The following is a 12,027-nucleotide window of genomic DNA, read 5'->3' on the forward strand; positions in this document are numbered from 1 at the left end:
CTTTTTCGAGGTCTATATTCATCTTTTTCAATATATGTGTGATTCCACATTTTCCACTTTCGGTGTTTGATCTTGAAGAGCGTATCAACAACATCTTCCTCTATGCAATTTGTAAATATGTAGGCTCATTTGGTTGTTATCTCTAAATCAAGGGAGTGTGAGGTCAATTGGAAAACATCAGAAAAAGCAAAGACTTGTATTCAGCCCCGGCCCAAAGGGGTAGGGCATAGATATGTGGACCGAAGGTCCATACGTTTTTAAAAACAAATTCTTAGACACGGCCCATTTTTGTGAAAAAAAATAGAATAAGGCCCTTAATATTTTTTTGTTGGTATAGAATATGCTGAAAATATGAATATATATTTAGTTGAACAAAATTATTTTTGGCTCTAAGGCTTTGTTTATTGTTAGGCCGGGGCTGCTTGTATTTTTAGATAAATCAAATCACGTAAGTTTTTTGTTGTGAACTTAAACAACACATAGTGGTCTTTATTTTTAAATTTATATAGAGAACTTTAGAGGATCACTTACAGTAAAACCTCTATAAATTAATAATGTTGGAACCACTATATTTTATTAATCTATATTTTTAGAAACATATGAATTCTAAAAATTTGATCAAATAAATTTAATATTTTGGATTTTATAAAAACAAATTTAGTTTTGGACTTAGTTTAATATTTAGAAGAAAAAAACAAATTTTTTGACAATAAATATCAAAGAAAATAAAATTCACATAAACAACTGATATACATACATTCAAATTCATTATAAGTGAACTCAATTGTTGTATTTGGGCCGCCTATATGACTATCGAAATGAAAATGATACATTTACAGAATTTAAAAACTTAAATAAAATTTTTGTTTTAAAAAAAAATTATAGACAATACTACAATAAGATAGTTTAATACATTTACAGAATTTAAAAACTTAAATAAAATTTTTGTTTTAAAAAAAAATTATAGACAATACTACAATAAGATAGTTTAAAAACACAATATTTTTTTTAGAAAAAACTAAGGATGAGTTCAAAACAAAATTCAATAAACAAATAACTAAAACCATATATTTATATTTTTTATATATATATATAAATGTGTAAATTTACATAATTATTAATTTATGTTAATAACACTATATATTTACATAGAGATTATAAAAAAATATTATTATCTTATTAGCTTATCAAAATTTTTTTACTTTTATACTAGCCCGACTTGGGCTTGGAAGATTTTATTATTATATTGTGCTTATTAATTTATCGAGTATTAATTTATAGAGGCTTTACTATAAATGGCTCATAGTTTTCTTTGAGTTTTGGTTTTAGATGGCTTTATTGATTAAAGCAAAACAAGATCCAAAATTCTACGCTTTTGTACTTAGGATGCACGGAACCTTCATCAGAAGTCCGTCGCTACGGAATCAAATTAGAATCAAAATTTTTTGGAATCCCACTTTAGTGGCATTTCCAAAAAATCCATTTTGCAAGCTCGTTGGAAGCTTACAATTACGTATTGGAAGTTTAGCCTTTCATTTTAAAAATTTGATGTCACAAATATATAAATAAATATGAAATTATGTGATTCCCCTTTTTCGGCTCCCACCGCTTAAATTCAAAGAGTGTATAAATAACATCTTCCTATACGTCATCTATAATTCGATAGGTTCTTTCGACTGCAATTAACTCTTCAACTTGGTTGGTGTAACACTCCACTCCTACGTTATAGGACCAATTTGTTTTGATTTAATGAGCTAATTCCATTATTATAATACGACGAGGGTTTTTGTCGTCTAACGAAGATGTACAACTGTGCGACGGGTACTTCTTCGCCGGGTTTAGCTTAATGAGTGCAGAAAAGATTATCCCTCAATGGTTTATTGTATGCATCGGTTCAAGTGTTTGTGTCCTCAAGAACTATCTTGAGTTATCCAAAGAGGAGACAGCTAGGCTAATGACAATGTCAATTCTAAGCTAGGATCCAATTATACCCCATTTTTTCAAGTTGTCATAGTCAAACAAATAAATTAGTGAACAAAATAAAAAGGATAACAAAAAATATACACATAGAAACTGAAAGAAAAAATGGATGTTTTGTTCAAGAAAATGATAATATGATATGATCTTATATAGTGATGAGACAATGCCGATTTAGGGATTTTAGAAAATAATAATCTGACAATCTTGTTAGTTTATTTCGTGAGAGTTCAATATTGCTTGGCTTGCTCAGAAAGTTTAGCAATAAATTTGCATCTATAGTTTTAGAGAAAAACAATTCTAAAAAATAAATTCAAAAGATATTTATGTGATTCTTTTATATTGCATATCAATTTATTGTTTAAATATGTTACTAAAATCGATTTTTTCATAAATAAAAATTATCATTATCCAAACTTTTCATAAACCGCATAAAATTCAAATATTTTTTGAATATTTACTTAGTATTTTTATTTAATATTATTTTTATTAAAAAAAGTTTATTTTCTTAATTTAAGATGCAAATCTTGACAAAATCTTAAAAATAAAAGATAATTAAATTAATTTGTTATTATTTGAATTTTTGAAATTTAAAAATAAATGATGATTCGTGGTTATTAAATTGGATTGTCCTTTCTGTAAATCTATTAATATATTATCAAATTTAATTCATTTATATGTATACAACTAGAATTTAACCCGCGGTATACCGCGGCGCTATATTTTTTTAAAAAATGTAATGTTATTTTTTAAAAAATTAACTGAAGATATATCATATTAATTTGTATTTTTAAATGTAGATATCTATCTATCAATTTTTGAAGTATAGATACGAAAACATACATTTTTTTTGAAGTAACGATGTATGGTGGATTTTAAAATTTTGAATATTTTACTCTGCAGTATACCGTGGGTTGGTTTTTTTATAACTAAAAATTTGAAATTTAAGTTGGATTTGTTTTGTTAATATTGTTTCTTTTGTTTTGTGTTTAAGATTGTATAATTGTATTTTTACTGTTAAGTTTAGGATTTTATCCGTGATATACCGTTATTTATTAATATCGACCCAAACCCGTCATCCCATATAAATCCGTCTATATTATCTCGTTAGCTAAATTATTAGTATTATAAAATCCAAGAAAATAAATTATTATTGTTATAAAATCTAATAATTTTAGGATCTCACCCGTAGTATACCGTTCTTTGAACGATTTTAAATTTATACTACTAATATATAATTTAAATTTATCATATAAAGTATATCATTTCAAGTTTTTGTGTTTTTTTATTTAAATAAAGCAACGATTTAAATGATGATAGATATAGTTCTTTTTCCTGTATGTGTATTTGATTTTTTATGTGAATATTTTGATTATTATAAATTAGTATTTTTATTGCTATGCAAAGTGTTAATATAAATATTTTCTATAAATTTTTTTGAAGATATATGGAAAGATTGTGTAGAGATTTTTAGAAACAAATTAGGCAAGATATTGTTTGGTTAATATCTTTTATTTAAATTTTGTAAAAGTAATAATAAATGCCAATGACATTCTTTGTAAATACTGCCCAACCCCAGGATTTATTTGCTAAAAGTGTTTCAAAAATATATATATAGATTTCATCGTTCCTTCCATATATAGTAATCATAATTAGTTAGTATAGTTTAGTTAAGGAAATATTTTAAAATCTAACTAAATTCCGTTGTATGATTTTTTTTTTTTTTTTGCGAAATTTTTGTTGATAATATATGGAAATATTTGGAAAGCGATTTTCAAATTATACGGAATAGAAATGACCATTGTTGAGATATGGTGGATGCTTTTGTCTTTTTTTTTTTTATAATTATTGGCTAATAGTTTTTATTGTAATATCTTAACCAAAATAAAACAAATCTAATTAATAAATATCAATGGCATGTCATCGTAAATAACTTCAAACTTCAATATTTATTTCATATTTGTATTTCAAAATATATATATATATATATATATATATATATATATATAACAAAAAAAACTATTATTCTGACATAATTCCTCTGCTAATGGTAAAGAGCATGTACGTGGTCAAGCGCGATGGATGGCTGGAAACTGTTGACTTGGACAAGATTACTTTGCGACTTAACAAGCTAAGTAATGGGCTTAGCAGTTACCATTGTGACCCCTCCTTGTTGCTCAGAAAGTCTCTGCTCGTTTCTATAATGGAATCACTACGACTCAACTCGATGACTTGGCTGCTGACACTGCTGCTGCCATGTCTTGTAACCATCCTCATTATGCCTCGGTCAGTATTTCTCCCAATAATATATGATTTTGCATTATCCACCTGATGATCCTTATAATTGAAATATCATTTATTTATATTTTCAGCTTGCTGCTAGGATTGCTGTCTCAAATCTTCACAAGAACACTAAGAAATCATTTTCTGAGACGTACGTGAGAGTCATGCTCAGGTTTTTGTGGTTTGATTTGAGTGTATCATTGATTTGTGTTTATATTTTCATGGTTTCAGACATGTCTGGACTCAAGTCTTCTCTAATAGACGAGCATGTATCTAGAATAGTTATGGAGGTAATGTAATTATATATATATATATATATATATATATATATATGTTTCTTGGTGTGAATACAATGTATCGCTGAATCGCGGTGTTTTCCTTTGGTTTCAATCTCAGAAATCTACTCGTCTGGACAGGGAAATCGTATATGACCGTGATTTTGATTATGATTTCTTTGGATTTAAAACGCTTGAGAGGTTGTACCTCTTGAAAGTCCATGGGAAAGTTGTTGAAAGGCCTCAACACATGCTCATGAGAGTTGTTGTTGGCATTCACATGGAAGATATTGATTCTGCAATCAAAACTTACCATTTGATGTCTCAGAGATTGTTCACTCATGCATCTCCTACTCTCTTCAACGCAGGAACTCCAAGGCCTCAAGTAAATAAAATATACCTATATCTTGTGATGAAATATATTCTTTAATTTGCTGATTATTATTGAAAATAAATTGAAATGGCAGTTAAGTAGCAGCTTTCTTATCTGCATGAGAGATGATAGCATCGAGAGCACACTCCAAAAGTGTGATGTTATAAGAAAATCTGCAGGCAGTATTAGTGTTTCAGTTCATAACATCCAGGGCACAAATGGTGTTGTTCCAATGCTGGATGTTGATCAAGGAGGAGGTAAGAAGAATGGTAATTCTTAGCTTTGCTACTTTTGGCCATATCATTTTTGTCTAGTATATGATCTCTCTCTCATGTATATATTGTGAAGGACCATTTGCTGTATACCTGGAGCCATGGCATGCTGACATCTTTGAGTTTCTAAAGATCCAGAAGAACCACGGAAAGGTACAGAACAGTCAGGAGGAGCACATGGCTATAGCTCTCTGGATTCCAGATCTTTTCATGGAGAGAGTCAAACATGATGGGAAGTGGTCATTGTTTTGTCCTAATGAAGCTCCAGGTTTGGCAGATTGCTGGGGCACAGAATTTGAGAGACTGTACACAAAGTATGAAAGAGAGGTGAGTACCTATTTCATCCCATGTATATGTATACTGCTTCTTATAAAACTTGAGTTCTTGTTACCTCAAATACAAGTTATGTTCGTTCATTGTCTTAGGGAAAGGCGAAGAAGGTTTTTCCGGCGCAGGAACCTTTTTTTGATATCTTGACATCCCAGCTAGAAACAGGAATGCCATACATGCTTTTTAAGGTTTAGTAACATTCATGTTTCTATAGCTTTTTTTTTTTATAACTCACTGGTTCTTAATTATTGTTGATTTTGATACTCTATTGTAGGATTCATGCAACAGAAAAAGCAATCAGCAAAATCTTGGTACCATAAAGTCCTCTAGTTTATGTACTGGAGTTATTGAGTACACTAGTCCAACGGAAACCACTGTGTGCAATCTTGCATCAATTGCTTTGGCCAGATTTGTTAGAGAGAAAGTGAATTAGAAATTGCTTTTTCTTTGTCACTCAAGTATAGCTCTTAACATTATTCTTCTCACAACAGGACGTCCCATTGGACTCTCATCCATCTAAGCTTGCTGGCAGCCTGCGGTCAAAGAGTCGTTACTTTGATTATGACAAGTTAGCCGAGGTCAGATAGATACTAAACACTTGCCTCATTTGACTAGAAATATGAATCTCAAGAAATTTATCTCTGAAGCCTTTTGTATTTAACTTTTGTGTGGGCAGGTAACTGCAATTGTTACTAATGATCTCGATAGGATAATAGACGGAAACTACTATCCTGTGGAGACTGCAGAAACTTCAAACATGCGTCATAGACCTATTGGTATTGGAGTACAAGGTCTTGCAGATGCATTTATCCTTCTTGGAATGCCATTTGACTCTCCAGAGGTAGACTTGTTAGTGTAATGATCAACCATATATGGGAAGAGTTATGTTTTCTCTGTTCTAAGCAGTTTGATTTGTTAATCAGGCCCAAAAACTAAATAAGGATATATTTGAAACCATATACTACCATGCACTCAAAGCATCTTCAGAGCTTGCTGCAAGAAATGATGCATATGAGACATACAAAGGAAGTCCCATGAGCAAGGTATGCATCTCATTTTGCAATTATGTCAATATCCTATGACTAAAATTCATAATGTCGGATTGTGGATTGTGTGCGATGATTCTCTAGGGGATTCTTCAACCTGACATGTGGAATGTGACTCCATCAAACCGCTGGGACTGGGATTTTCTTAGGGAAATGATATCAAAGAATGGAGTGAGGAACTCTCTTTTAGTATCACTGATGCCAACTGCTTCAACCAGTCAGATTCTCGGGAACAACGAATCTTTCGAGCCATACACATCAAACATCTACAGCCACAGAGGATTGAGGTGTGTGATTAAATGTTTCTAGTTTCCTCCCACTGGTTTAGTTATTGCATTAATTTCCTTGCTTTTGTTCAGTGGGGAATCCATACTTGTGAATAAGCATCTTCTTCATGATTTGACTGAAATGGGTCTTTGGACTCCAACACTGAAAGAGAAGATCATTGATGAGAACGGTTCGATACGTAATGTCCCAGAGATACCTGATGACATGAAAGCTATTTACAGGTAAAAGGTTCTCATTCATTTTTTTAGTTTTCTTGATCACCTACTACTATGTCCAGCAGTGAACCTCGGATTTGACTTTCCTTCAATTCAACACAGAACTGCATGGGAGATTAAACAAAGAACCGTGGTCGACATGGCTGTTGATCGTGGATGCTACATAGATCAAAGCCAAACCTTAAACATAAACCTGGAAGAACCTAGCTACCAAAAACTCACTTCTTTACACTTTTATACTTGGACTAAGGTATGATCTTACTTAAAAAATTGCCCAAACTATCGAGTTTCAAAAGAGCATATGAGCAAACTATTGAGTTGCAACAGGGTTTGAAAACCGGGATGCACTACCTGCGATCACGTGCTACAACTATGGTCAAATGTAAATAAAGAAGTAGAAGATAGTAATGAAGACAGTCCTTGACAAACCTTTGATGACTGTCTAATGCAGTGCATCATCTCCTCTTACACGTTTCGTTCCTTAACGTTTTCAAGTTACTTTCCCTTTACATTATTTTTTATTTCGTGTAGGTTTTACTTTTAATTGAGCTTTCTAATGAAAGATGATACTTTTTGGTAAGAATTTCTCTGATGAAAGAATGCCTCCAGATCTAAGAAAAACAATAGTCCCTTCTCCTTGAATTAGCCTTTCTTTGAAACACTTGCAGGAAATGACGTTTTTGAGGATTCTCTTGTACCTTTAGTTGTATAAGTGATTGCTTCAGAGACAAACTTTAATTCTTAACAGTTTGAGCCTTTATGATGATTCTTTGATTCTGTCCTTCATACCAAACCTGTGTCTTTGGCACTTGCACTTCGTGAAGCCTCCTGTGGTTGTTCCAGTTGAAGGCAATGTCTCATTTCCTTCTCCACCAACGACTTTAGTAAAAAAACTTTCTTCTTCTTCTTCCTTAAACTAACAACAGAAACATAAACAATAGATCTGAAATTTGACTAACATGAAAATTCTAAAACTCTAGATAAAAATTGTAAAACTCTGACACAAGAAACTTCGGGTTCTTACCAAATACTTTTTAATCAACCGTTTTGTCCTTGAAGCTGATGTACAAACCTTTAGTCGTTAAAACACTCTTGAGTCTAAAGATTAATCAAAATCATGTTAATGGATTATTTTTGTTTCATTGGCTGATTCTGTTTTTTTTGTTTGTCTTTCACCTTAAATTACAGGTCCAAATTAAGAATGTGTTTAAGAATGATTGAAAAATCAATCTGAAGTGCATAGAATAGAAAGAGAATCAAGCTCAAATTAAAAGTAAAACAAGATTGGTATTTCTCTTATACTGAAAAAGACACTCCTCATGACACGTCGTTTTACTCCCTCGCTGCCGCTGTGGCAGCGTTTAGTAAAAGAACTGGGCCATGATTTAGTTCAAACCATTAATAGCTCTCGTTTTTGTCGTGGATAATAATCCGATAAAGCTTGACATGATACTATGTGAGAAAGAAGTCAGTAGGACAAAGAGCTCTTTTGCTTTTACTCCATTCTATTAAGAAAAATCCTTTCTTCTAAGCAATTTTTAGACTTGACACCATTGCAGCACAAATGCATTTCTTCTCGAAGTATGATACTATGTGAGAAAGAAGTCAGTAGGACAAAGAGCTCTTTTGCTTTTACTCCATTCTATTAAGAAAAATCCTTTCTTCTAAGCAATTTTTAGACTTGACACCATTGCAGCACAAATGCATTTCTTCTCGAAGTATGATACTATGTGAGAAAGAAGTCAGTAGGACAAAGAGCTCTTTTGCTTTTACTCCATTCTATTAAGAAAAATCCTTTCTTCTAAGCAATTTTTAGACTTGACACCATTGCAGCACAAATGCATTTCTTCTCGAAGTATGATACGTGTAGCTTATATAAACTGATATTTTGTAGATACTTTGGTGAATTACCAAGGAACCTGAGGATTTATTAATGGAGCTCCTCCCACTCCCCCCTAAGTTTCCTCCAAATACTCGATAAAACCTACTAATTCTCTTAAGACATCTTATATAGATGGAGACTCATGAACACTCCCTAAACAAACCATAGTTACTTGACATTACCAACAACAAACCATAGTTAATTTATAATACTTAGCAATTACTAATAACCTCTTGGAGCCTCGAAGCCCACTGATTGTAAGACTGTACATGCGCTTTGATGCTTTCCCCCATTAGTTTCCTACAAAATTCTATAAGGAGTTTCCACCGAAAAACAATGATAAAATATTCGAAAACTATGTCTACTTTTCTTCAAGAGAGTGAATATTCCCAGTAACATTGGTCCACTGGTTCCTTTGGAGCTAAGCGTGTTTTAGAGAAAAGCCTAATTGTGTTTAAAACACTCATGTGCAGTGATTGAATGAACGCACATCATATTTAGTTCCGCTTGTGGACATGACTTATACGTTAACGTTCTTAATGCATGGTTTACTCTCCTTCTAGCGATTGTCGATTGATTATCTTTATGACATCGATAAGACGTCGAATTGTGCGATTGTTACTTATTTGTTTGATTTGGGCTAATGACGGACCATAAGGTCATAATACCTCAATCGAGAGTTCTCTACATCGGCCCAAATGTTTCTATATAGAATAATTATCTTCAATTCTATAGGAAATTTCTGAAATCTCGTGGAATCCAATAGACGAAAGAGGCAGCGAGACTAATTGTTCGACTAAAGACAGCTAGTTGAAAACTCGGCTAAAGATGGTTGCTATAAGAATGTTTCAGATCGACCAACATCTAGTACCAAAGTTGGAGGAGAATATTTTGTCATTGATATGCCCTAAGGAGGCGATGCATGGCAGCCTCTCCGCATCAAAAAGAAATGCCATGAAAACCACAAGAATGGTTGCAATATTGTCATACCTTGTCACTCCTATCATCTTTTTTGCTACAAATTTTACGAGACTCTACCAATGGAAAAGGTCTCGTTCATCTTTTTCATCATTTTTTGCAATTCCGTTTCTTCCGCTTCGGGCTCTTAATCTCGAAGAGCATAAAAATAACATCTTCTTCTAGGCAACCTCTAAATCCTTAAGTTCTTTTGGCTTCAATTACTTCTTCATTTGGATTGGCTCAGCCTTGAAGATAGAGGCGAATACGTTCTTAAAGCACACTTTGCTCTCCTTCCTCTTTTACTTGATAGCAAACGATTACCTTTACGACACGTCGAACTGTGCGACAATTACTTATTTGCTTGATTTGGCTAATGACAGCCCATAAGGTCATACCCCAACAGATAGTTCTTTGCATTAGCTCAAGTCTTTCCCTGTTAAAGAATTATATGCAATTATACAATAGCTCTGAAATCTCGTGGAATCCGATTGAACGGAGGAGGTAATGAGGCTAAAGTTTTGACTCAAGGGTGTGGCTAAAGACTAGACTAAAGATGGCAGAGATGAAAATGTTTTGGATTGACAAATATCTACCCAAGCCGGAGAAGAATAATTTTTTTTTTATATGCCCACATAAGATTCCGCGCTTAAAATTCTCAACATCGAAGAAGCTACATAGAGAAATAGAATCAGAAGATGAGTCATGAGTCAATTTGAAAACACTATGAAAAGCGTTGAAGACTAGACATTTAGATCAATCAAATCACTTTAGTTTATTTGTATGATCATAAACACCTTATTGAGATATTTGTTCTACAATTGATACATAGAATTAGAGAGAACCACTTACATGGCTCATAGTTGTCTTTTGAGTTTTGGTTTTAGATGGCTTTATTGGTTAAAGCGTAGTAAGATCGAAAAATTCTATGTTTGTGAACTTAGGAAGCACGGAACCTTCGTTGGAGTTCTGCTTCCCGCTTCATTGGAGTCGGAATTGGAAGCTTTCCGAATCTTGCTTTCATGACGACACTTCTAATAAATCCTCTTTAAAATCTCATTGGAAGCTTACAATTCCGTTTTAATTTAATGTCTTAAAAAGTAAAAAACATAAAATTACTTTTGATAGTAGTATTCTTATACATACAAAAAAAACCCAAACTAATCTTCTGATTTTGAATTTTATCATACTAATATCTGCACCTTTTTTTAAGAGATCATCTTTAAAGAAATGGCAAGTGAATCATATATGTGGGAGATATTGGAAGTGATTAATTGAATTAAATTTACTTTAAGAGAGTTGATTTTACCGACAACAAGAAATTATGAAACCATTTTGTTTGATGGAATTGACGAAGATGAGAATGAAGATAATGATATAATTTTTTTATTTTCAACTATTATTCGTTCTAAAGAAAAGACTATTTGATTATTATGTTTAGTTGAATTAATATAAAATTTATGTATTAGATTTTGGGGAGATTTTGTGTGGCTAACTATAATTTTTATGATTTTTCTTCTTCTAACATGTATCCGGTTCCAAAAGTTTTATAAAAATTGCTTCCGCGCAACCTCAGAACAAAGAAAATGAAGGCCTTTCGGCAAAAAAAAATCGTCACATCTATTCCTCCAAGAATTTTTTGCAATGGCGTTCAAGCGGATAATGATCTATCTGCTTTTCAATATCCTTTCCCTTTCATCATATTATTTCTCAAAACCAAAAACTCTATTTTCTGAGCAAGAACGGTTGCACTACTATCGTACTTTGTCACTGTCATTTTATTATCCTGCTCCATGTTCTACGCATCTCTGCAAGCGAAAAATATGTAGATTCCATTCATCTTCTTCATCATATGTGTAATTTCACTTTTTCCGCTACCACCGCTTAAACTCGAAAAGCGTATAAAAACGTCTTCCTCTAAGCCACCTGTAAATCGATAGGTTCTTTCTGCTGTAATTACCTCTTCAACTACATTGGGTTTTCCCTCAAGATAGAGACTGATACGTTCTTGATGAATGCTTCACTCTCCTTCTCTCTTTTTTACAGTCTTTGATTATGTTTACAACATCGATGAAGATGTCGAAACGGATATTTGTTTGCCGGATTTAGCTTAATGACTACACAAAAGA

The 12,027-nt window shown here is 32.4% G+C and overlaps 1 protein-coding gene across 1 annotated transcript; it reads left to right on the top strand.

Moving 5' to 3' along the window:
- The first annotated feature begins 4,036 nt into the window (after positions 1-4,036).
- Positions 4,037-7,718, top strand: LOC9324272 (ribonucleoside-diphosphate reductase large subunit). The gene is given in 16 exon segments (XM_021035898.1): positions 4,037-4,142; positions 4,145-4,263; positions 4,350-4,411; positions 4,454-4,550; positions 4,657-4,920; positions 5,003-5,177; positions 5,257-5,507; positions 5,606-5,698; positions 5,785-5,934; positions 6,002-6,088; positions 6,187-6,351; positions 6,434-6,553; positions 6,641-6,843; positions 6,916-7,065; positions 7,162-7,309; positions 7,387-7,718. Coding segments are annotated over 16 exon segments (2,253 nt in total). The 3' UTR covers positions 7,450-7,718.
- The last annotated feature ends 4,309 nt before the right edge of the window (positions 7,719-12,027 follow it).

The sequence above is a fragment of the Arabidopsis lyrata genome (assembly GCF_000004255.2).
Source record: "Arabidopsis lyrata subsp. lyrata unplaced genomic scaffold ARALYscaffold_2, whole genome shotgun sequence".
In the NCBI taxonomy this organism is placed as follows: domain Eukaryota; kingdom Viridiplantae; phylum Streptophyta; class Magnoliopsida; order Brassicales; family Brassicaceae; genus Arabidopsis; species Arabidopsis lyrata.